The sequence below is a fragment of the Myxocyprinus asiaticus genome, chromosome 42, assembly GCF_019703515.2.
Source record: "Myxocyprinus asiaticus isolate MX2 ecotype Aquarium Trade chromosome 42, UBuf_Myxa_2, whole genome shotgun sequence".
NCBI lineage: Eukaryota > Metazoa > Chordata > Actinopteri > Cypriniformes > Catostomidae > Myxocyprinus > Myxocyprinus asiaticus.
The window spans coordinates 11102981-11130554 of record NC_059385.1 but is presented as its reverse complement, the minus strand read 5'-3'; the positions used below and the strand labels follow the sequence as shown (position 1 = coordinate 11130554).

At 38.3% G+C, this 27574-nt stretch overlaps 2 protein-coding genes across 3 annotated transcripts; both read right to left on the bottom strand.

Annotated features, from left to right (window-relative positions):
- Nucleotides 1-1021: 1021 nt before the first annotated feature.
- On the bottom strand, nucleotides 1022-18283 carry LOC127432915 (B-cell CLL/lymphoma 7 protein family member B-A-like). Of its 2 annotated transcripts, none has more exons than XM_051684439.1 (6): nucleotides 18045-18283; nucleotides 14485-14560; nucleotides 9825-9927; nucleotides 9020-9193; nucleotides 2289-2368; nucleotides 1022-2067 (listed from the first exon to the last, which is right to left on the bottom strand). In XM_051684439.1, the coding sequence occupies exons 1-6, from the start codon at nucleotides 18134-18136 to the stop codon at nucleotides 1981-1983; spliced, it is 612 nt and encodes a 203-aa protein (XP_051540399.1). In that variant the 5' UTR covers nucleotides 18137-18283; the 3' UTR covers nucleotides 1022-1980. The 2 variants fall into 2 exon arrangements, with proteins under 2 accessions (XP_051540399.1, XP_051540398.1); XM_051684438.1 differs by having other exon boundaries at nucleotides 1022-2073; nucleotides 18045-18232.
- A 3692-nt stretch (nucleotides 18284-21975) lies between these two features.
- LOC127432945 (transducin beta-like protein 2) lies at nucleotides 21976-26583 on the bottom strand. The gene is made up of 7 exons (XM_051684486.1): nucleotides 26091-26583; nucleotides 25769-25884; nucleotides 25370-25554; nucleotides 24411-24562; nucleotides 24132-24258; nucleotides 23844-23996; nucleotides 21976-22554 (listed from the first exon to the last, which is right to left on the bottom strand). Exons 1-7 carry the CDS (start codon nucleotides 26221-26223, stop codon nucleotides 22095-22097), a joined length of 1326 nt encoding a protein of 441 aa, XP_051540446.1. The 5' UTR covers nucleotides 26224-26583; the 3' UTR covers nucleotides 21976-22094.
- Between the last annotated feature and the right edge of the window lie 991 nt (nucleotides 26584-27574).

The following is a 27574-nucleotide window of genomic DNA, read 5'->3' as shown; positions in this document are numbered from 1 at the left end:
AAAGAAAGTCATACACATCTGGGAAGGCATGAGGGTAAGTAAATGATGAGAGAATTTTCATTTTTGTGTAAACTATTCTTTTAATGGATCAAAATATGAATATTAATATGATTTTTTGTGGGTGCGTTTTACTCGCTTTTTGTCTGGGTAAAATAAAAAAGGCATTTAAAATGTTCTTACTCTGGCAATTCTGACATCACAAACGTCATCCATGTGTGGTAACAGATCAGACCACTTATATTTGTTAATTAATGCCACACACACAGAGATTTGATTTTTGAAGCCAAGTACAAAAGCAATTCTTGAAACTAAAACTAATTTTATTGCACTAATCCAACTAATTCAGCATTTATGTATGGATTACCGCTCCAACTTCAGTGTAATTATGGCTTGTGGCTAATATCATGTCTGCGTAGTTACTACCCAGCACTGGTTATAACACATGCCAAAACAAGTGTGGTGTGCACAAATATTTATATAAAAAAATTAATTAAAAAAAATTATATATATATATATATATATGTATGTATATATATATATATATATATATATATATATGTATGTATATATATGTATGTATATGTATGTATATATATATATAGGTAACATATATAGAGCCATTTTAATATAAAATAAATATACGTAAATAATAAAAAGCATAAACATATGAGCAAAAATGATAGTTATGATTAGTGGTGCTGATTAAAGTAAAAAATGGGGTTTCAACACCTCCTTCTGGTCAAACGTTGTTCTGCAAGCTGTTCAATCAGCGAATCCTGATTGGAGGATGATTCTGTTACAAACTAGCTTAGGAAATGTCTAAAATATGCCATTATTCCTACATAGACTTCAGAGCTTAACGATTGTTTAAAAAAATTACCTCTCAAACAGAACTGTTACTGTAACAGGTGGTAACCAAGACATCAGCATGCAGAAATGAAAATCACAATTGTTTTAAAAATATGGTTTCTTCCGCAATTTGGGTATCTATTTGACCAAAACTGAACAAAAAACATGAATCTTGGGAGTGTCTATATATTTTAATGATATTTGCCTTAAATAACAATATGATTGCTTCCACAACACCAATGTGCCTACTAGATCAGTGTGCAAAAGGGGCAGAGACAGGAATTCTACAAAACAGTTATCCTTACTATAAAATAACAATCAGAATTCAATTTCAGTGTATGTGTTATCCTGTCAAAAATAAACAAATCCTCTAAATAAACAAAATAGAACAAGGTGGCATGAGAGACATGTGCTTTTTGAGGGTTCCTACAGACAAAAGACTGAAATGTCCAATTACTGAACCCAATAAGATCAAGCAACGCTGGAAGGGCGCAAAAAGATCAAATAAAAGATAATTTGCTTCGTTAACAGTTGGAGGCACAATAGAACCTGAGACCAGAATCTACAAATATCAAAACCTAACAATTATTCACATCTTTTGAATCATAACTTAAACATTCACTTCTACAGAGGCTTCTAAATTGCAATGTATATTCATGTAAATTCACGAAATTTGATTGCAAAGACCTTCTGCATGTTAAGTCATATTTATTAAAAGTGAATTCTTGATTAATAGCTAAGCTTTCAGCCAACATTTGATAAGTGATGCCAGCATGTGTGGCTATCCCTTTTTTTAACAAGCATCACATTCCAGTGACTACAAAATAAAACTACAGCATTATAACTGTAACAGTATTTTCAACAAGAAGTGCTTTATCTTGATAGTGCATAAATTTCCACTCCCTGCAAACAGGAATGTCCACTTAACAGTCCAGCTTTGTTTGGTTTGAATAAAAACAGCTAAAAAGGGGAAAGATTTGTAAATCTTAAACATTACAAAGAGATTCCATGTGATAATAAATATAGCACCTTCTTGATGTCTGGTCCATATGGTGTTTTTTGCAGCAGTTATAGTCAATGATCAGTCTGGCTGATTTTCAATGCCCAGTGCACAGTGTGTATGTGTTTGTGTTAGCTCAGAGGGGTCGACTGGATAACCGAGACCTGCTCGGTACAGATTCTTTTCAGTGGTGGAGCCCCACAGCTGTCCTCATCATCCTGTACCTGGAAAAAAAGGGACACTTACATACTGGTTGACACAGAAAACATAACTGCATGTGTTGATTTACTAATTGCTGTAGAAGATCTGACACACTGTAAACTTGAGATCTATCTACTATTATATGCATGTTACTATGTAATAGTTTACCACGCAGAGGAACACTCAAAAACATGCTTTATAATGTTGAATCTCTGAAAAGTTTTGAACTGTTTGTCACCTGAGCAGCGAGAGGTAGAAGGTCTTCTTTGATCAGTGTTGGCGGCTCATCTGCAACCTCACTTGACTGCAGCATCGGTTCTAGAAAGAAAGTTAATATTTTTAAAACTGACTCATTAATCGTTGAGAAAAGGAGTATTACATGTAATAAGAATGTACTGCACATTATAACATACTGTAGATGAAGTGCACAATGACACAAAAAGGGTAAACAACTTGATACCGACTATGATGTCTCAGGTTAATATCACTACTGGCTTTATAAAACCCTGCTCTCTAATCTCAAATTGTACTTATTCTACTTATTACTTGATATAGACCAACTGTATACACTGTTACTACTGTATATAGCATGTGCATTTACTCTCTAAACTATTACTATTCTTTATTACAACCCCGATTATGAAAATTTGTAAATACTATTCACCCCGTGCTATATTGAAAGCACTACAACAACACATTATTTAATGTTTTACCTTGAGAATTTTTTTTATTTTTTATTTTTTTTAACACACACTGATTTCAAATCACTTGATTGCAACACGCTTCAAAAAAGTTGGGACAATCGAGTGTTTACCATGGTGTAACATCAACATTTCTTGTAATAATGCAGCACACATTCTCAACTGGAGACAGGACAGGTCTGCAGGCAGGCCAATCTAGCAACCACACTTTCTGCTTATGCAGACTATTAAATTTACAAGGTAAAACATATATTATGTGTTGTTGTAGTGCTTTCAATATAGCACAGGGTGAATAGAATTTACAAACCACTTCTTTTTGTTTTATTAGCTTTTTCAGAATTGAGATTGTAGATGTATGGAATATCAGTGTGATTTTCCTTAATGATTTAAAGAAAAGAATATTGATTTATATATATACTGTATGTGTATGATTGTGTGTGTCTGTGTGTGTGTGTGTGTGTATATATATATATACACACACATACATACATACATACATACATACATACATACAGTTGAAGTCAGAAGTTTACATACACCTTAGCCAAATACATTTAAACTCAGTTTTTACAATTCCTGACATTTAATCGTAGAAAACATTCCCTGTCTTAGGTCAGTTAGGATCACTACTTTTTTTAAGAATGTGAAATGTCAGAATAATAGTAGAGAGAATGATTTATTTCAGCTTTTATTTCTTTCATCACATTCCCAGTGGGTCAGAAGTTTCCATACACTTTGTTAGTATTTGGTAGCATTGCCTTTAAATTGTTTAACTTGGGTCAAATGTTTTGGGCAGCCTTCCACAAGCTTCTCACAATAAGTTGCTGGAATTCTGGCCCATTCCTCCAGACAGAACTGGTGTAACTGAGTCAGGTTTGTAGGCCTCCTTGCTCGCACACGCTTTTTATTTATTTAATTATTTATTTCCCCTTTTTCTCCCAATTTGGAATGCCCAATTCCCAATGTGCTTTTAAGTCCTCGTGGTCGCGTTGCCTCAGTCCGGGTGGCGGAGGACGAATCCCAGTTGCCTCCGCGTCTGAGACCGTCAACCCATGCATCTTATCACGTGGCTTGTTGAGTGCGTTGCTACAGAGACATAGTGTGTGTGGAGGCTTCACGCCATCCACCGCGGCAACCACGCTCAACTCACCATGCACACCACCGAGAACTAACCACATTATAGCGACCACGAGGAGTTTACCCCTGTGACTCTACCCTCCCTAGCAACCAGGCCAATTTGGTTGCTTAGGAGACCTGGCTGGAGTCACTCAGCATGCCCTGGGATTCGAACTAGCGAGCTAGCGAACTCCAGGGGTGGTAGCCAGCGTATTTTACCACTGAGCTACCCAGGCCCCCCGCTCGCACACACTTTTTGAGTTCTGCCCACAGATTTTCAGATTGAGGTCAGGGCTTTGTGATAGCCACTCCAATACCTTGAATTTGTTGTCCTTAAGCCATTTTGCCACAATTTTGGAGGTATGCTTGGGGTAATTGTCCACTTGGAAGACCCATTTGCGGCCGAGCTTTAACTTCATGGCTGATGTCTTGAGATGTTGCTTCAATATATCCACATATTTTTCCTTCCTCATGATGCCATCTATTTTGTGAAGTGCACCAGTCCCTCCTGCAGCAAAACACCCCCACAACATGCTGCTGCCACCCCCATGCTTCAAGGTTGGGATTAGGGTTGCAACGGTATGAGATTTTCATGGTACGATAACCGTCTCAGAAAATATCACGGTTTCATGGTATTACACAGTTATTATTATCCGTTACAATGACCCTTAAAGGGATGAAAACAGACATTTTTTTTTTTTTTTTGGTTGAACAAATGCTTTATTATAACTGAAACTTGAAACCATTTTTTTAAATGGAAGTATGTGTAAAAAAAAAAAAAATTCTCCCTTTTGAAAATAAATCAAATAAATAGAATAAGAAAGCTAACAGAATTATAATAATAAACGGAATTATAAACATGATAAAAAATTGCATGTAATTATAACATGTTATATAACTAAAGCATGTTAAATTAACTACTAAATGAAAAATAACATCAGCTGTGTGAGCTTTTAAAGTAATGTCCGCAACAGCGCAGCCAGACTGCTCCTGTCTGTACTTTTAACTCAGGGGTTCTCAACTGGTTTTGCTTCAGGACCCAGATTTTACACTGGAAATCAAGTGGAGACCCACCATAGTAAAAACATAACCTGTATTTAATGTATCCTGGGCCGCATTTCCTTTTATGTTGCATAGTTTTGTTCATGGTTTTCAAGTACAAGGACATGCATCAAGTGACATTATTTTTGTTGTTGACGTCAACAACAAAAGCGACAGGAAGTTTTCTCTCCACACTTTTAAAAATTGAAGAGCATATTTACTTATATGAGTCCATTATTGTCCCGTTTGTTTCCTAATTTCAAACATAATTCAAACAGAACATACATAATACACCGGAGGAAAAGCTCCTCATTACCATGGTTATGTCAGTGTAGCTAGTCTTAAATAATAGTAATAATAATAACAAATTATAGTATTTATGAAACAATAAATACTAGCTGAAACACATCTTGAAACTTTAACTACAACTGCCACTTTTGATATAAAATGAGGGATTTATAATATTTAGATTATTTCATATGAAACTATAACATTTTGTCAAAATATAACAGTTACTTTTACTCATGTAAAATCGTGAAACAATTTTGTAAAGGTGATGATGTATAATAAAAAATTAGAAAATAGCACATAGCACAGTGTTGCTCTTTTCCTCATCAGTGCTGTTTGGCATGTCAGGGCTTCCTACTGTTTGAGAGGTTCGACTTGACTTTCTCCGTAATGCTTTAAACTAGAAATGTCTCACTAGAACTGAAATTGGTCACATCAGTTTTGAGGTCTGTGCACCGCAATATCGAGGGAAGCCCGGTTGTTGCACACGTGCCGGAGAGAAGAGTAGATCATGAGCGCGAGCTGGTTCTGTTACACTCGTGCAAAAGTGCAGATGAGAAGCCTTTAGCTGATTGTGAGATTATCATTAAATCTGCCTCGGCAGTCCTAAATAGGCTATCACTTGGGCGGCCGCGAAATATCTTCAATGGGAGAACCATGGCATTGTTCTTTCCCTGCTGTCCGCGACCCAGTCCTAATAGACCTGCATCCCACTTTTGGGTCACGACCCACTAGTTGAGAAACACTGCTTTACATCACACACACACTCACTTATGTCAGACCCCCTCGCCTCGCTTCTCTCTGACATTTTCTCCACTGTATGTGTGTGTGTGGCACAAGCTGACGAGTCTGACAGGCAGTCAAGGAGGTAAGGAGATGCGCTCGTGCGATTCTCTGTCCGGTTGCATTGTTTTTCTCAATACCGTAGATAAGCAAATGTACATGGTATGAAAACCATACATTTTCATACCGTGGTATACCGTGAAACCGGTATACCGCTGCAACCCAGGTTGGGATGGTGTTCTTCAGGTTGCAAGCCTCACCCTTTTTCCTCCAAACATAACCATGGTCATTATGGCCAAACAGTTCAATTTTTGTTTCATTAGACCAGAGGACATTTCTCCAAAAAGTAAGATCTTTGTCCCCATGTGTACTTGCAAACTGTGGTCTGGCTTTTTTATGGCAGTTTTGGAGCAGTGGCTTTTTCCAATTCCAGAAAACTCAAAAGTTTTACTATGGATATAGATGCTTGTCTACCTGTTTCCTCCAGCATCTTCACAAGGTCCTTTGCTGCTGTTCTGGGATTGATTTGCACTTTTCGCACCAAACTACATTCATCTCTAGGAGACAGAATGCATCTCCTTCCTAAGCGGTATGATGGCTGCGTGGTCCCATGGTGTTTTTTGCGTACTATTGTTTGTACAGATGAACGTGGTACCTTCAGTCATTTGGAAATTGCTCCCAAGGATGAACCAGAATTGTGGAGGTCCACAATTTGTTTTCTGAGGTCTTGGCTGATTTCTTTTGATTTTCTCATAATGTCAAGCAAAGAGGCACTGATTGTTCTGGAACTGGAATTTTCCAAGCTGCTTAAAGGCACAGTTAACACGGTGTATGTAAACTTCTGACCCACTGGAATTGTGATATAGTCAATTAAATGTGAAACAATCTGTCTGTAAATAATTGTTGGTAGATGTCCTAAACGAATTCAGTATATACAGTTGTGCTCAAAAGTTTGCATACCCTGGCTGAAATTGTGAAATTTTGGCACTGATTTTGAAAATATGACTGATCATGCAAAAAAAAGGATAGTGATCATAAGGATAGAAATATTTAAGGATAGTGTTCATATGAAGCCATTTATTATCACATAGTTGTTTGGCTCCTTTTTAAATCATAATGATAACAGAAATCACCCAAATGGCCCTGATCAAAAGTTTACATACCCTTGAATGTTTGGCCTTATTACAGACACACAAGGTGACACACACAGGTTTAAATGGCAATTAAAGGTTAATTTCCCACACCTGTGGCTTTTTAAATTGCAATTAGTGTCTGTGTATAAATAGTCAACGAGTTTGTTAGCTCTCACGTGGATGCACTGAGCAGGCTAGATACTGAGCCATGGGGAGCAGAAAAGAACTGTCAAAAGACCTGCGTAACAAGGTAATGGAACTTTATAAAGATGGAAAAGGATATAAAAATATATCCAAAGCCTTGAAAATGACAGTCAGTACTGTTCAATCACTCATTAAGAAGTGGAAAATTCGGGGATCTCTTGATACCAAGCCAAGGTCAGGTAGACCAAGAAAGATTTCAGCCACAACTGCCAGAAGAATTGTCCGGATACAAAGAAAAACCCCCAGGTAACCTCAGGAGAAATACAGGCTGCTCTGGAAAAAGACGGTGTGGTTGTTTCAAGGAGCACAATACGATGATACTTGAACAAAAATGAGCTGCATGGTCGAGTTGCCAGAAAGAAGCCTTTACTGCGCCAATGCCACAAAAAAGCCTGGTTACAATATGCCCAACAACACCTTGACACGCCTCACAGCTTCTGGCGCACTGTAATTTGGAGTGACAAGACCAAAATAAAGCATTATGGTCACAACCATAAGCGCTATGTTTGGAGAGGGAAAAGAATACCATCCCCACTGTGAAGCATGGTGGTGGCTCACTGATGTTTTGGGGGTGTGTGAGATCTAAAGGCACGGGGAATCTTGTGAAAATTGATAGCAAGATGAATGCAGCATGTTATCAGAAAATACTGGCAGACAATTTGCATTCTTCTGCACGAAAGCTGCGCATGGGTCACTCTTGGACATTCCAGCACGACAATGACCCTAAACACAAGGCCAAGTTGACCCTCCAGTGGTTACAGCAGAAAAAGGTGAAGGTTCCGGAGTGGCCATCACAGTCTCCTGACCTTAATATCATCGAGCCACTCTGGGGAGATCTCAAACGTGCGGTTCATGCAAGACGACCAAAGACTTTGCATGACCTGGAGGCATTTTGCCAAGACGAATGGGCAGCTGTACTACCTGCAAGAATTTGGGGCCTCATAGACAACTATTACAAAAGACTGCACGCTGTCATTGATGCTAAAGGGGGCAATACACAGTATTAAGGATATGCAGACTTTTGCACAGGGGTCATTTCATTTTTTTCTTTGTTGCCATGTTTTGTTTTATGATTGTGCCATTCTGTTATAACCTACAGTTGAATATGAATCCCATAAGAAATAAAAGAAATGTGTTTTGCCTGCTCACTCATGTTTACTATAAAAATGGTACATATTTTACCAATTCTCCAAGGGTATGCAAACTTTTGAGCACAACTGGTTATACACAGTATATATCAGTAAATATATATACAGTATATATATATATATATATATATATATATATATATATATATATTTATTTTTTTAATATATATATATATAAAAAAAAAAGGTCAGGGGTTCAAGCCCCAGCACCGCCAAGATGCCACTGTTGGGCCCTTGAGCAAGGCCCTTGACCCTATCTGCTCCAGGGGCGCCGTATCATGGCTGACCCTGCACTCTGACCCCAGCTTAGCTGGGATATGTGAAAAAAAGAATTTAACTGTATATGTGCAAATGTATAATGTGTGATAAATAAATATAATTATTATAATAATTAATTATATCACTATATAAAGCACCTCTTAACTATATTGTTATTATTGATGTACCTAAGAAAACGGGTATATAACCTAATCTCTGTACCCATAATTATGATGAATCTGTCAATTCTGAGATTAACATTAAACTCACTGTACAAATACATGGTATGAGCCTCACCCTCAATGCTTTCCTGACCGAGAGTGGGTGGCTGTGGATCATCTGTGCGGTAGTCTAGAGTCTGAGGTGCAGGGCTGACGGGTTCACTAGGCTGTGGACTTGAGTTATTGCTGCTGTCTGCCGCTACTTTAAGCTGGTATGAGTCCGACAGAGAACTCTGGTTGCTGTTGTCATCTATGAAGACAGAGGGACAACCATGAGAGGAATTTTCCACTATTTAAAGACATAGCTCATCCAGAAAATCAAATTCTGCCATCATTTCTCACTCTCATGTCATTCCAAACATGAATGACTTTCTTTTATTCTGTGAAACAAAAAGGGATGTTTTGAAGAATGTTCATGCTGCTCTTTTCCATACAATGAAATTGTATACTGACCAGAGGATGTCAAGCTACAAATTGGGGAAAAAGCACCATAAATGTAGTCTACAGGATGTGTGTGCTATATTCCATGTCTTCTGAGTCATAACTTTTTTCTGAGGAACTGACTGGAAGAGATTTTGGATCAGCGATGTCAAACTTGCCGCAATGTGTCTTCATGCTGCAAGTTAGATGCATTTTGAGAGATACGTCTACTTTTATTGTATTTTTATGGTCCTTTTTTTAACTTGAAACATGCTTTTGTTGTATGGACACAAGCACCCGGGACATTCTTCAAAACATAATCTTTTATGTTCCATTGAAGAATGCAAATGATTCAGGTTTGGAAGGACACAATGTTGCAGAATAAATAATAATTTCCTAAAAGTTCCTTTAAGTTTACAATAAACTATATATGCTTTTGAATTCCACATGCAAAGTCTTACCTTGAAAATCTAGTAGTACAGAGCAGCCGTTATCAGATGCCTCTTCTGTGGGGAAATTTTTACGCTGTATCTCTCCACCCACAGACACTCTGCTCTTGTCCTTCTAAAAGGCACCAGGTTTTAATACAGATAGGAAAAAGGAGTTTGGAAATATGTTGATCTGTGCATTTAAAATGGACTAGTGGTGCACCGATCAGGAAATTTGAGGCCGATACGATCTCTGATTTTTTTAACATTACAATTGGGTGATACTGATTTTTTCTTATAGTGCCCTTTGCCACACTTTTGCAAGTTATGTTTATGCCCCACACAGTAAAATTACGGTAACACTTTATAAAAATGTCCCATTTGTTAACATTATTTAACAGCATTACTGTAGGTAACATGAACTAATGAACTTAATGTTAGTTACAACATATACTAATACATTTTTCAAATCAAAAGTAGTATTAGTTAATGCACATTAATGCACTATGAACTAACACAAACTAACAGTGAACAACTGTATTTTTATAAACTAACATTATTAATAAATGCTGTAAAAATATTTTGTTCATTGCTTGTTCATGATACCTAATGCATTAACTTTTTTATTAAGTGTTACCAAAATTACATTAAAATTACATTCATTGTGAATAGCTAACATTTATTTGTATTGAAAACAGTTATTAATAGTTCTGTTACCAATATCAAAATGCCATTGTGACATACTGGCAACCAAAAACCATGAGAGCATCACACACAGCAGAGATACTTTCAAAACGAAGAAAAATATGTCTTGTTGTAACACAAATCACTAATTATTAAGCAAATGCGAGAAGACGCGATGCTGTTATTGAAGGTTAAACAGTTACATCTGTTATTAGTGGTATTGTGACCAACATTAATCTGATTTAAATTGGGATCCTCAGAGAATAGCGCTAGGATGAGTGACTGATGAGATATTGAAAGCACCTGAGAGTCGCATGTTTGATTGACATAGAGAGCGTTCATGTTAAAGAGAGTAAAGCTAAAAGCACTCATGATTGCTCAAACAGTCTCTATCGCCCCACACAACATCTGATTGTCACAACTCACGTTATATCATGTGTACACAGATTTGTATTTGCATGTTTATTTGCTGTTTAATTCGTTTTTATACCCGTTAACAGCTTCTTTATCCCCTTCTTGCTCACTGTGCAACGAGTCATAATAACTACTGTAATGACTCTAGAACAGAGGTGCCCAAACCTTTTCCTATGAAGGGCCAAAAATCAAACTTGATTGAGGGCAGTGGGCCAAAAGTAAACATTGCATATATCAAACTGTATTATTTTCAAATTAAATATTAATACTGCAAAACACACAGGACTCTAAAATAAAAATTATCAAGTGTCCTATACTTGCACAATGCACATAACAGATTTAAATATAATTTTTATGGATGTTGGGTCTCTTTCTCATTTGTGAGTCACTTTGGATAAAATGTCAGCTAAAAATGTAAGCGTTATCTTAAAACATGGTTACTGTCTCTTTAATAACAGCGCATCTCCTCACATTGAACACACTCTGCAGTTTTGGAGAGATGAAGATACAATGCCATGACATTATACTATCAAGTAGGATATTGTTTTGCTTTGTGACAAAGAAGATATTAAAGATATTTCTTATCGTAGACCTAGGCTACACATTGTCCTGGATCTCACTCAGTATTACCATTTATTGGGACTACCAAGTGAAAGGAGATAAAAGCTACAAAGCACATTTCTGCAAATTAAAAAATTGAGAGGCCTATTAATTTAGTTGACTTCAAAATATGATTATGATTAAGAACTTGCCGAAATATGGCATTGTATCTTATGGTTATGAACATTTTTGACAATATTTTAACATCTAGCTGGATCAGGGAAATTGGACGATAACTCCTACACTTGCTTGGATCTTTGTCTTTTTTAAGAATCAGACTGATCCGGGCTTGCATCATGGTTGGCAGGAGCTTTCCATTCTTTAATGATTCCGTATACATTTCTAACAAAAGTGGAGCTAGATCTGTAGCATAAGATCTAAAAAACTCAGCGGCAAAGCCATCTGGCCCCGGAGACTTGCCTGTAGGCAAGGCCTTAATTACCTCGCCAAGCTCCTCCAAGGTTTTCTCAGAATCAAGAAATTTTTTTTGCTCAATCGTCAGTTTAGGGAGTTCTAATGATTCCACAAAATTCCTAATGTCTTCATCCGTAGACGAAGACGTGGAACTATAGGGATCAAGATAGAATTCCTTAAAAGCATTATTAATATCAATGGACGAGGTAAAAATGTCACTGACAGCAGATTTCACTGAGGGAATGGTAGAAAAAGACTCTCTCTGCTTTATATATCTAGCCAAAAGCTTCCCTGCTTTGTCCCCCGACTCAAAAGTATGTCTGTCTTGCCCTAAATAACCAAAACTCCACCTTCCGTGAAAAAAATAGTATTATATCTGTATTTCAATCGGATCAATTCTCTGAGGCCATTAGACGACATTCGGCTCTTCAGTTCTGTCTCGGTACTTTTAAAATTCCCTTCCAACTCCACGAGTTCTCGTGCTTTGGATTTTTTGATGAATGAGGCATACTGTATGATCCGGCCCCTAAGAACTGCCTTAAGTGCCTCCCAAGCCACGCCCACAGAGGATACTGAAGACCAGTTTGTCTCCATATAATCATAGATTTCAGCCTTTAACATTTGTTGGAAATCAGGATTTTATTCTAGAATAGATATATATAAATCTATTCTAGAATAAATCTTTTAGACTGATGAAAAACATTTATAGTCCCTACCAGATGGGTTTAAAAGTCTCCAAACATCTGTAAGACCAAGATTTTTACACATCCTGTGAAGCATCAATGTTGCTCTAGGGGGCTTACACACTTTTGCTTCACTATGATCAAGGACTGAGTCCATCAATAGATTAAAGTCTCATCCCAATATTATATCATGAGGGGTGCCAATGGCTTGCAACATCCCTTCAAGATCTATAAAAAGCCCTGATGATCAACGTTAAGTGCATAAATATTAGCCAAAGTAAGACTTTGTCCCTGAATTTCTGCTAAAACAATAATGACTCTTCTTAATTTATCTTTAATCTGTTTGAGACATTTTAATTGTAGATGTTTACTTATCAGTGTAATGACTCCCCTGCTCCTAGTTGAGGCAGCACTAAAGAAAACATGTCCACCCCATATCTTCTCAAATTTTTAGCTTCCTGCTGGGGAAAGATGCGTATCTTGAAGAAACACTATATCATATTTCCTTCATTTAACAAAAGAAATAACCTTATCTTATGGTTATTAAAAAACTTGCAGCTATCTGTTTTTAGGCAGATAGTTGCAAGTAAACGAGATATCCTCACATTTGACAAACGAATTACAGTATGATGCACACAGATGTTATACACACCCCAAAACGGGTTTTAGTCAGAATAAGATGATGAAATATGAAGAACTAGTTTACTGTACTACAGTTTTTGTCCAGCTGGCAGGGCAGAAAAGGGATTTTTGAGAGTACTGGTCTGTTCACTTATAGTGCTTGTCGTAATGTTGTGTGGTGTTTGGAGTGTTGTTTATATTGAAATACTCCCTCACCTGATTTTATCAAACCCGCTTCACGGGTGCACTTCAGTGGTCGCCTTCCCACAGATATGAAATGCTGCACAACGTATAGTGCGCATTCAAGCCATTATTAATTTCGGATGACTGTACGCACTGTTCCGCGAGTCCACCTAATTACCTGTCATTTCTTAACACTGCTTCAGTTCCTGCTCCGTTTTAAACCAACTAGGTTCTGTCTGGCAGTATTGAATGCCCGCCTCCGACTTTGGAGCTGGCCAATCATAGTGAATATTTTGGGGTGGCACCTGGGATGGCCAATGAAGCAAACTTTCCGACAGCACTTATTTAAAGGTCATTGAAGTATGCATATACATTTAAAAACAAAATTTATCACTTATACCCTCTACTTTTCAAATAAGCTATAGTTTTTGTAATGCAAAAATAAAACGAAATTTTTAAACAAAAAGATTAATTAAAAATGAAGAGCTGCATCAATGCCATATTTTTTTTATTAATAGTACAATGATTTTTTTCCCCTCTTGTCATCTATGGCAAGGCGGGCCAAATCAAATGTCATCACGGGTCAGCTTTGCCCTAGTTTGGGCACCTCTGCTCTAGAAAATGGGCAACTTAATATTCATACATGTGTAATTCTTACACATTTTTAAAAACAAAATGGCATATTCATGTGAATTACATCATATCTGAAAGTTTAAATTTGTGAATGCTTAGAACTGCCAAAAACTCACCTTCCAAAGGCCACTCTGTCATGCTTCAAGGGCAGAGCAAGCACTCATTCATAAGAGTAGCAGTGTGTATGTGAGATTCCCTGCAAAAAAATTGGCCCTGATTCTAGGCACGATCGGCCGATCGCGGATTTAACGAATATCAGCCGATTTCGATCGGTGCACCCCTAAAATGGACAGTGACATATTTTTGTGCATGCATTCGGTTTCAAGTTCAATCATCTGATATGAAGAAAACAACAGGAGATAAACTTAAAGAAAACTACTGCAGGTTATTGCAACTATGCAAACACACTAGAAGAAATGACAAACAGGGACCTGATGTTGAATTACACAGATATGACATACCTCCATTGTGTCGACCACTGGAACCCATTTAAATATTCTTAATGATGTGTCCCCAACTGTGACCCATTTCTTCTCCCTAAAATGATGAAATGCAGCAACTGTGTAACAGGCTTACCATATAAATGACTCAAGCATAATGTTAAAGGTGCCCTCAGTATTTATTTAATTTTAAATATCGTCTTGGGCATACACAGACACCTAGAACCATGGATGCAGCATCAATAAAATGCCATTGTAGAAATGTACTATTCACATTCAGCCATGATTAATTTAATCCATGAGTCAAAGTGTCCAATAAGTAGTATTTGACTGGTCGTGTGATCTCAACATGGCAGCACCCATGAGGGAACCCTCTCCATGTAGAATTTAACAGCTTTTATCCACAGTTTTCCTGAGCAACCACTGGGCGGCGCCATGATGATTTTAATTGCCTGTTTTCTATTTCTGGTCTGGAGACACCAAGAAAAAACTGCCAAAATGAGCGATCCAGAGGAGAACAACATGCATTTAAGTGTTACTTGGAGTAAAAATAAATTCCAGGCTTGTGCAGTTGTTGGCTGTCATAACAACTCAGAATATATATATATATACAGGTGCATCTCAATAAATTAGAATGTCGTGGAAAAGTTCATTTATTTCAGTAATTCAACTCAAATTGTGAAACTCGTGTATTAAATAAATTCAATGCACACAGACTGAAGTAGTTTAAGTCTTTGGTTCTTTTAATTGTGATGATTTTGGCTCACATTTAACAAAAACCCACCAATTCACTATCTCAAAAAATTAGAATATGGTGACATGCCAATCAGCTAATCAACTCAAAACACCTGCAAAGGTTTCCTGAGCCTTCAAAATGGTCTCTCAGTTTGGTTTACTAGGCTACACAATCATGGGGAAGACTGCTGATCTGACAGTTGTCCAGAAGACAATCATTGACATCCTTCACAAGGAGGGTAAGCCACAAACATTCATTGCAAAAGAAGCTGGCTGTTCACAGAGTGCTGTATCCAAGCATGTAAACAGAAAGTTGAGTGGAAGGAAAAAGTGTGGAAGAAAAAGATGCACAACCAACCAAGAGAACTGCAGCCTTTTGAGGATTGTCAAGCAAAATCGATTCAAGAATTTGGGTGAACTTCACAAGGAATGGACTGAGGCTGGGGTCAAGGCATCAAGAGCCACCACACAAAGACATGTCAAGGAATTTGGCTACAGTTGTTGTATTCCTCTTGTTAAGCCACTCCTGAACCACAGACAACGTCAGAGGCATCTTACCTGGGCTAAGGAGAAGAAAAACTGGACTGTTGCCCAGTGGTCCAAAGTCCTCTTTTCAGATGAGAGCAAGTTTTGTATTTCATTTGGAAACCAAGGTCCTAGAGTCTGGAGGAAGGGTGGAGAAGCTCATAGCCCAAGTTGCTTGAAGTCCAGTGTTAAGTTTCCACAGTCTGTGATGATTTGGGGTGCAATGTCATCTGCTGGTGTTGGTCTTGGTTTTTTGAAAACCAAAGTCACTGCACCCGTTTACCAAGAAATTTTGGAGCACTTCATGCTTCCTTCTGCTGACCAGCTTTTTAAAGATGCTGATTTCATTTTCCAGCAGGATTTGGCACCTGCCCACACTGCCAAAAGCACCAAAAGTTGGTTAAATGACCATGGTGTTGGTGTGCTTGACTGGCCAGCAAACTCACCAGACCTGAACCCCATAGAGAATCTATGGGGTATTGTCAAGAGGAAAATGAGAAACAAGAGACCAAAAAATGCAGATGAGCTGAAGGCCACTGTCAAAGAAACCTGGGCTTCCATACCACCTCAGCAGTGCCACAAACTGATCACCCCCATGCCACGCCAAATTGAGGCAGTAATTAAAGCAAAAGGAGCCCCTACCAAGTATTGAGTACATATACAGTAAATGAACATACTTTCCAGAAGGCCAACAACTCACTAAAAATGTTTTTTTTATTGGTCTTATGATGTATTCTAATTTTTTGAGATAATGAATTGGTGGGTTTTTGTTAAATGTGAGCCAAAATCATCACAATTAAAAGAACCAAAGACTTAAACTACTTCAGTCTGTGTGCATTGAATTTATTTAATACACAAGTTTCACAATTTGAGTTGAATTACTGAAATAAATGAACTTTTCCACAACATTCTAATTTATTGAGATGCACCTGTATATTTTATTTTCTCCCCTTTTTCTCCCCAATTTGGTATGCCCAATTCCCAATGCGCTCTAAGTCCTCGTGGTGGCGTAGTGATTTGCCTCAATCCGGGAGTCGGAGGACGAATCTCAGTTGCCTCTGTGTCTGAGACCGTCAATCCACGCATCTTATCACGTGGCTTGTTGACCGTGTTACCGTGGAGACATAGCATGTGTGGAGGCTTCACGCTACTCTCTGCAGCACCCACGCACAACTCACCACGCATCCCACCGAGAGCAAGAACCACATTACAGCGACCATGAGGAGGTTACCTTATGTAATTCTACCCTCCCTAGCAACCAGGCCAATTTGGTTGCTTAGGAGACCTGGCTGGAGTCACTCACCATGCCCTGGATTCGAACTTGCGACTCCAGGGGTGGTAGTCAGCGTCTTTACTCGCTGAGCTATCCAGGCCCCCACAACTTAGAATAATTAATGATATCAACGTAACTCACCTCGGACCATCACTTCATGTCATCTACAAATTCAGGTGAGGCACTGTCTATAAAAAAAAAAAGTCATCTCGACTCTGTGAAATATCAGCATGTTTTTGGACAGTTTTTACAAATGTAATACCTTAAACATTACATTACCCGCAAAGAATATATGCCGATGCGAGTGAAAACACTGCAGACCGGAAACTGAAAACAGTCGAATCGTGGACCACTTTCCACGTTCAGGAAAAAAGTGGATCAGGTGACTATGCCTGGAGTCTTCATCTCATGTGCGTGCTCATGATTTTATACATATGTTTATTCATGTCTTTTGAAGTAGAACTTCTTAAATAAAGAAAAAAAATGACTGAGTGCACCTTTAAAAGAACGATCAAGTTCCCATGCTAATAAAGCAACCATGTGGGGAAAAAGCATTATGAAGTTTCCAAGTGGAGAAACTTTAAGGACACTTCTAAGAACTGGTGTTTTAGGACACATGGCATTACACAGAGTCCATTTGTTGATGAGTTGAACCCAATCCAATATCCCCATTTATTTGAATCACAAAAGTGCTTAGTTTTTGCAGGGCTAAACCCTGACTGAATGTGTTTGGACTAATCATTTGCACAGTAAATGCTTATCATATTGTGTAAAAAAGGAACAATAGTATGAGTTATTTGATGTTATTGGCAGCCACTGAACAGTTCTTCCTTTAGCAGATGAAGCAAGCTTTTAAAAGTCCTCTCTAGTCCCGCCTTTTTTGCCACTTGTCCATTGAGAAAACACAGCCAAGTGCCTCGTCATTGCCTGCAACCGCTGTCAATCAAAAGGCATCCTCTTCCGAAACCCCTCCTCCTCCATTCCGACTGAAGTTTCTCTTTTGAAAAACATTTTTCTTTTTCAAAGTAAGGTGTTGAGTTATACTCACCATCTCCGTACTCTCTCAATGGCAGCCATCACTTTCTTAATGTCATCTTTAGCGCGGCTTCTGGTCTCAGCGCGGACCGAGCGACCCGACATTTCTCAATTTTATCGTACTCTTACTGGAATCGTGTCGGTCTTGCTGTGAGTGCCAAAATCTCGCCTCGCGAGAATTCACGACTTTCCAGAGCTTCAAGACAGATCCCTCCTACTGGTCACAGGTGGCTACTATATGATTTGTGTATTCTGTTCTATTTACATTTTTAATTATGAATGAGCCATGCAGTCATGTAAATCCAGCCTACAACGGAACTGTCCAAGTCTGATACATTGTTCTTGCTTACTAATATGTGATAATGTACAGTCGGCCGGTTATTATCGCACAATAAACGCCGAGAGGGTGATCAGCGCTGCGTCCGAAATCGCTCACTTATTCACTCATTCACTATTTCCCATATAGTGGATGACTGTGAGTGCCCTATATCAGGCAAGGAGTGAACGAAAGGAGTGAGTGAATTCGGACGCTGACGCATGGGCGGACTGGCCATGGGGAGACCCGGGACTTTTCCCGGTGGGCTGGCAGCGGAACTGAAATGAAGCTTTGAACCGGCTCTGTTGCACTAACTCTGTCTTTCGCTCACCCACGCTCTCTCACTCTCTCCCTGCACCCTCCCACGTTGGATTATGGGCAAGATAGCCTGACTGTCAAATTCTCTTATCATTTACTAACCCTAAAGCTATCCCAGATGCAGGGCTGTAGCAAGGTAATCAGGGGCCCCTGACTGTATGTTGCTCTGGGCCACTTTCCTATTAAAAAAAATACAGTTTAGAACTTTTTGTTGGGCCCCCTGTACCTTTGGGCCCCTAGAATCATTACCACCTTTCACCCCACTAGCTACGGCCCTGCCCAGATGTGTATGACTTTCTTCTGCAAAACACAAAGATTTTTAGAAGAATATTTCAGCTCTGTAGGTCCATACAATGCAAGTGAATGGTGATCAGACATTGTTAGCTCCAAAAATCACATAAAGGAAACATAAATGTAATCCATAAGATTCCAGTGTTTAAATTCATATCTTCAGAAGTGATATAATAGGAGTGGGTGAGAAACAGATCAAAATGTGTTTAGTTTCACTTTCACATCTGAAAGTTAAAGTGGAGATTGAATATTGTTCTCTTTCTCACCCACACAAATTATATTACTTCTGAAGATATGGATTTGAACACTGAAGTCTTATGGATTACTTTTATATTTCCTTGATGTGATTTTTTGGAGCTATAAAGATCTGATCACCATTCACTTGCATTGTACGAACCAACAAAGCTGAGATATTTTTCTATAAAACTTTGTTTGTGTTCAGCAGATGAAAGAAAGTCATACACATCTGAAATGGCATGAGGGTGAGTAAATGTTAAGAGAATTTCCATTTTTGAGTGAACTATCCCTCAAAGCCTTTTGCTTCATAAAGAGATAATTTTTTTAATTAGCATAAAAATAAACACGTGGTGAATTCTTACAACTTCACAACTCACAAGTTTCTTAAAGGTAATGCACGTAATTTTTCGATACTATAATACTTTCTCCCATCGCAGCTTAATTTGCAGAGACAACTTTACGTAAACCATACGGCTTCATCCAGTATACTAGGGCTGGGATTTGCCACAGACCTCCCGATTCGATATTACAATGATATTTTCTAGACGATTCAATATTTATTGTGATTCTCTAAGTATTGCGATTAGATTGTTTTTTTTATATAAAAACTTCTTTAAAAGATAAAAAAAATCTTTGTTAACTCCTTTTTCTCATAATGAAATGTCTATTGAAGAACAGTTGTGTCTGAACTGACAATATATAATTTGCAGGTAAATGGTAGGGATGTGCAAAACTACCAATTTAAAACTACCAATCAACCAGTCAGTGCGTTATCGACTAGCTATTAGTCGACTAGTTAGTGCAAAGGAACAGTGGCGCCTGCAGCTGTAGGGCCATATGAGTACCATGAGCGCTCTGACTGACCTGAGAAATATTTACTCTCAGAATATTTCACCAATCATGAAATGTGTCCCATATTTCTGTTGGCTGTTTAAAAGAACTAGCAATGCCCAGTTTGCGAATGAATAATTCTTTTGAGTCGGTTCTTTTCAGTAAGTTGTCCAAACGGGCCAATAATCACTGTGTTTTAGCATCTCTCACAGGAGCGCTGCATTTTTAGATGCTGTGTCAAGTTAAAAAGAGACACTTGCGTTTGGCTTTTTTAGCACAAAAACGCATCTGTCTGTCTGAACGGTTACTGGAAGAAATGCTTTAGCCAATAGTTACATGAATGCTACTCATACTCAAGAAAATAAAAACAAATGCTTATCTTAAAGTCACCAGAATTGAATGCTTTGTTGTTTTTTGCAAAAAAATAAAAATAAATAAATAAATAAAAAAAACATCTCCTGGGAGAGCATGCCCCCGGAACCCCCTAGATGTGAGGTTTATTAGGCAGATTTCTGTGTACCCTCAGTTTAAATCCTGCAGGCGCCCCTGCAAAGGAACCCATAAGGCTGCATTATGTCCATCTGTATTCAACAAATATATACAGTACATCATTTTAACTTATCAAACTAATTTATTTATTTTAGAATATAAAATATAACATATGCTATTACTATTATTATATTACGAATGGAGGCTAAAGAGTAATTTCTGGGGCTGTACTGAATTATGACACATAATAATTCACCTGTAGTCCCTATGTCACTGCATGTTATTTACAGTTGCGTCCTGAGATGGTCTGAGATCCTATGCAGCGTTCTCATAGACAACACTATTCTTACACACTACTCTCAGATGACTGACAGATAAAAAAATAAAAGTGAGAACTCACTATCTGCGTGTTCCGCGAGACGGTAGTGCGCTGCGCGCGTTGGCGCCAAAACGCAAATGAACTTCTGAACAAAAGCAAATCAGACACGTGCATCGCTGGCGTTTCTTTCGTCTGTTCTTCCAAATATAATCAGGCGTGTTTCCTCAAGCACGCGTCTTTGTGTTTAGCTGCATTTCTAGTCAACAGTGGTGGTTAAATGTGCAAAATGACCCGCCACTGCGCATGAATACTCTGGCTGTTAGGTTATAAATATTGTGGGGGCGCGACATGTAGTTTACGCCATCCAACAGTTTGATAAGCCTTTTTACAGATACATTATTAAAGCAGTGTCAGACAGAATCTGCAGAATGACAAATATTCTCCACAAAACCTCTCAAATAAACTTTAAGATTATGCATAATAACAGGAACATTGATCACAGCAGAGGATTTTGACGTCCGACAGTGAACAAACGGCGCTATGATGGCTATAGCAGCAGTGCATTAAATGACTAAACGTAAAGAATTAAGATAAAAAACCTGTTAGTGTGGAGCTCTGCACAAATTTAGTGTCCTATATTTATCTATTAATCATTGTAGCATTAAGATAAACGTATTTTTTATTAAATAAATAATAATAATAATAAAACGATTTTTCATCAGGGAGACGATTTTAAAATCGTTTGGCTCAAGAATCGCGATTTGTAACAGAATCGATTTTTTTCCCAGCCCTAATGTATACACGTTTATAGCATCACAACTGGACCTGTGTTTTGTGCATGATCCTAAAAAGAGGTGACGCTATCAAAACATTGCTGTTTGATGTTTTAGAATCCCAACCAGCCCAACATAACATTGGCTCAACCAATTGCGTGAGTTTGGGGGTGGGGCTCTCTCTTTGTCCAACCAATAAAAGCCAGAGGGAGTGTTTAGGGGAAACCCATTTGGAAACAGTCATTACTTTTGCAATTCAGTTTGGTTACGCTAGTGATGCAGAAGCTACACAATACACTTTTAAAGCTGTCAAAAAGAGACGACCACAAAGAACATTTATAGAAGGTGAAAAAAAGCCATTGACAAACACTTATAAAAACTTGGATTTATTTGTTAAAATCAGCATGCCAAAGCCACTTAATTTTGAAACTGAGAACAGACTGGCATCCCAGTCAACAGAGGCAGTGTGAGTTGTTCACAAAGCAACCTTTAGTTCTTTGGTGCGTTAAGCACTGTGTCCAGAGCCGTCTGAGCATCCACAATCTGCTGCTGGAGTCTCTGTCTCATTCCTTCATTTGAGGCTTTCTTCAACATGACCTGCATGTCCTGGATGGCAGCACGGTAACCGGTTACATTGTGAAAGACACAAATGGCACGGTCCCCACTACTCACTAGGAAACGGTTGTTTATGTCAAACTTAAGGTTGGTTATCTCTTCGCTGTGAACACTATGGAACTCTTCCTCTAATTCACCAGTGGTGGCGTTGTACATGCCTATATCACAACCGTTTGATATGGCTACTACGCGACCATCAGGAGACAGGGCTATGCGGCTCCCCTCTGACACCTGGCATGGTACAGTCCGGAGCAAGTATGGATCCTGCTGTTTCTTGTACTCCACATCGGTGTCCCACAGCTTCCACGTCCCATCTTTAGACACGGTCACCATTCTGTTAAGAAAGAGGAGTGGTATGCATTTTTTTAAAACTAGTAAATCACTCAATTCAAAATCTAGTAGTATTCACACTATTTGGGTTCAAGATAAGTCAGTTTTAATGGGATAGTTCACCCAAAAATGTAAATTGTCACCATTTACTCACACTCAGGCTATGTGTTTGACTATCTTTCTTCTGAAGAACTTTTAGAAGAATATTTCAGTTTTGTTGGTCCATAAAATGCAAGTGAATTGTGACCAAAACGGTGTGTGCTTTTTGGAGCTTCAAAGGCAACATCAATATAATCCATATGACTCCAATGAATCCATGTCTTCTGAAGTGAACCAACAGTTTTTGGGTCATAAAAGACCAAAATGTAACTCCTTTTTCACTATAAATCTTGACATCAGCCGTTTCCCTGGCAATCATGACTTCAATCTCGATTACACATCCAAGCAGCATCTGAATGCTTTGCACATGTATCAAGCACTAGGAAGTGTAATCAAGCTTGAAATCATGATCAGGCCTAGAGACTGCAATGGCAAGATGTGTGGTGAAAAAAAAAAAAAAAAAAATACTTTTTTGGTCTGTTCTCATCCAAAACCGATTTGATTGCTTCAGAAGACATGGATTAAACCACTGGAATCGTATGGATTATTGTTATGCTGCCTTTATGTGCTTGTTGGAGCTTCAAAGATTTGGTCACCATTCACTTGCATTGTATGGACCTACAGAGCTGAGAAAAATCATTGTTTGAAGAATGAAAAAAAATACACATCTTGGAAGGCAAGAGGGTGAGTAAATGAGAGAATTATCATTGTTGGGTGAACTATTCCATGACATGTTAGCATGGGCAATTGCTTTAAGACTGCATGGGATACACAGCATCCCCTAACATTTTATAAAAGATGTGACAAAAAGTTTGATGTACACATAATCTATATAAGTGACTTATCACTCTTCGTTCATTTCAATATTTTACCAAATAAAATTGTAAGATTTCACAATAATGCAGTCTGCTTTTTTTCTACATGAACATGTCCATAGAAAACACATGGCCCATAGAGCACTACTGAAGCCGTGCTTCAAAGAGAGTCCATAACAGATACCTGTACCATTCAATTCATTCACTTGCAACATTGCAGAAACCGAAAACAGTTATTTGTGCGTCTACACTCTTGAAAAGCACAAGCTGCCACTGCATGTTAACAACTATGTGCCCATTTAAAAAGAATTTATTTATACAGTATTATCTGGGCTTAAGTTATATTAATTTCAATGGAAAACAGAAGAGATGATCTTGCCTGCGGGAGTCATTGGAGAAATCAAAGGCGTAAACGCCAGCCGAGTGTCCCTTAAGGTCAAACGCACGAGCAACCTCTTTGAACTCCCCACTTTTCCCAAAGCAGACCTCCCACACCTTCACGTCCGGGGTAAAACCACAGGAAGCAACAAATCTAAAGAGAAGATAAAATTCATGATCATTCATGCTTAATGTAAAAAAAAAAAAAAAAAAAAAAAAAAAAATTGCATGCTCTTTAAGATAATCTTAAAACTCAGGAGGAGCTGCGCAGACAGCTATTTGAACCGACCTGCCACATGGTGAAATAGCAACATGCGAGTTGGTCATCTGATTAGTGTTGATAGTAGCTAAAACCTCTCCCTTCAGATCCCAGATCACAATGGTGGTGTCAACAGAGGCAGACATAATAAATTTACCTGAACATACAAGCAGAATGAGACTGCAAAGTTAATAATTAAGTCAACTGATATATTGCTATGAAAAACATGGAACCTGCGTAGATTAGGTAAAAATCTACAGTAATATGAAATTTAGTACAGTTCAGATGCATTTACTGGAGTCCACTAACCTGTCTCTGCAATTCCAATGTTAACAACAATCCCCTTGTGCTTCTGTGGAAAATCTTCTGGAGCAGCTTTAAAATTGAATGTCCCATCCTCCTTTTTAATCATTTTATAGATGCGAATGGTTTCTCCGTTTGCCAGCCAAGTGATGAAGGCTCTAGGGATACATATTTACGGAAAAGTTCACCCAAAAATGAAAATTCTCTCATTATTTACTTACCCTCATGCCATCCTAGATGTGCATGACTTACTTTCTTCTGCAGAACACAAATGAAGAGTTTTAGAAGAATGTCTCAGCTCTTTAGGTCCTTATAATGCAAGCGAATGGTAACCAAAACTTTGAAGCTCCATAGAGTACACAAAGGCAGCACAAAAGTAATCCATATGACTCCAGTGGTTTAATCCATATCTTCTGAAGAAATCTAATCAATTTTAGGTGAGAACGGATCAAAATATAACTTTTCTTGCGATTACAGTCTCTAGGCACGATCGTGATTTCAAGCTTGATTACATTTCCTAGTGCTTGACACATGCGCAGTACGCTAGATGGCTCTAAGAAGCGTAATCGAGCTTGAACTCATGATCGCCAAGGAAACTGCTGGTGATGATTTATAGTGAAAAATGTTATAATCTGGTCTGTTCTTATCCAGAACCGACTGGATCGCTTCAGAAGACAATAATTAAACATCTTGAGTCTTACAGACAACTTTTATGATGCTTTATGTGCTTTTAGGAGCTTTTACCCCAAATTGTACGGCCCTACAGAGGTGAGATATTCTTCTAAAAATCTTCATTTGTGTTTTGCGGAAGAAAGAAAGTCATACACATCATGATGAGAGAGTTTTCACTGTTGGGTGAACTATTCCTTTAACCAATAAGCCATGACAGATTGAAAGACTAACAGAACACTATGGATTTGTACCATAAAATTAGTTATTGTGCACTTTAATTCAGGTAAATGTACCGAGAGTCAGGGCTAAACCGGACGAACGTGGCATGGTCAAACTCTACGTTGGCCCGCAAGCTTTTGTGATCTCGCTCCAGGAAGTCTTTGGTGCTCCAGATCCTGATGGTACGATCATCTGCGCAAGACACAAGGTATTTACCATTGCTACTAAAATCCAGGCAGGTCACATTGCCACTGTGACTCTAGAGGAGGGAAACAGGACACAAAAAAACAAAGCAAGAATATGGAGGACTTTTAAATTGACAAACATATCTGAAATCATGAAATGCCTTTTAAGACCATATATACAAGTCCAGAAACCACTGTGATACAAATGACCTATTATACTCGTTGCCATGCTTTGGTAGGAAATGACGTCACATGTTTACTATATCTTAAGATTTTAGCACAAATCACCTTTAGAACAGAAGCCAGCAGTTGGTGTGTGAATGTGTGCTGTTGCGGTCTCTCCTTACGGGGGCGCTGTTGATGCTTCTGCTTTTTGGAAGGTGCTTTAGCTGCATTTTCCTCCACTATAACATTATCCAACAGTTTGATTATGGAGACATACCATAAAATAAATGCCATTATAGCCTCAAAACCTGGGCTATACCCGACAGTGCCTTTGAAGTTAATTTTGAGAAAGAACTGGAATATCAATATCTGAATTGTGATTAAAAAGTCTCCTCCAAAAGTAAAGCTCCGCATGCAAAAGGCCGGTGAACCAGGTGGAACTTACCTGGTGCATCTGCGTCTTTGTTCTGTTCATTCTGCTCAGATAGTTCACTTTTCTGTCTGCCAACAGCCACGGCCACTAAAATAACCAGCGCACCTATTAATACTGATAGCGCAAGAATCGCAGCAAACTCCATCTTGGCGAGATGTGTGCCACGTTATCAAGCCTCCAGATACGTGCAAGTAGACTAGGACTATTAGTACTGGCCGATCTCGTGTTTACTGTCTGTTCTCTGTAACTCGAGTCGCTCTTGTATTGTGTCCACCTTATTCTAATGACTCGTTGGCAACACAATACCTTGTTAAATAACTCTCTTGCTGGAGCAAACGCCTCAGTCCAGCGCGACTATTACTTGTGTTTTGTAAAAGCAATTACAATATTATTAAGTTACATGCATGAAATCAAACTCGGTTTGTTTTTCTCAAAGAATGATTTACTAAGCTTATTCGGGCTCACGAGACGAGGGTCGCTTCGCCAGTGCGCATGCGTGCGGGTCTCTTCCTTGTTTTTGAATGACTTGCTCTGGGAATGTAAAGATGTGTTAGTGCTCTCTGGCGAACTGGAGTCTCGGTTGAAATTGACCAACATACCGGGCAGTCAAAGTTCAGTAGTTAGATAGAACTATAGCCCCAAATATACCTTTTTCAGAGTAACACCGTATTTCATTTTTGACGGGAATGAAAACGAGGCTGCGAGTATCTCTTTGATGCCATACATTGTATAAAGATCACATCTAATTTCCACAACACGTGTTTTAATTAAAAGTTTTAAATGTACTATTTACTATTTAAATGTACACCTTAGACATTGAATAATACACATACAAGTCCATGCACGCATTTATTTTGAAAAGACAACCATTTTTCTAAAGGAAAATGTTGAAAATATTTCCAGTTAGCACTTAAAATACAATCTACCATGCATTTATTACAATCTATTCATAATTTTTTATCTTTATGTAAAATAAAATTATCCATCCACAAGCAGTACAGCATGACATCATGCAACACATATCATTGTAGTCCTTTGTTTTAAAAACAGAGGTCCCTTGGGTTAAACCTACCATGAATTGCTGGGGACTGCATGCATTTTATAGTAAATAAGGCAATTGTAAAAAGTCTCCTACTTTGGCTTGTGTTAAAATCTGACGTACCATTTTATTATGTTCCATCACAGCTGAATTTGATTCAGTACTACCACTTAAAGGAATAGTTCACCCAAAAATGAAAATTTGCTAATAATTTACTCACCCTCAGGCCATCCAAGAAGTATCTGAGTTTCTTTCTTCATCAAAACAGAATTTGGATTTCATTTCAGGCCTCCTCCTCTAAACAATGCAAGTGAATGTACTCCATTTTTTGACGGTCCAAAATGCATATTTAGAGTGCATCAAAATAATCCACACGACTCCAGTCGACAAATAAAGTTCTTCTGAACCCAAATGATTGATTATTTTTAGAAACAAAACAATACTTATATACTTTTTA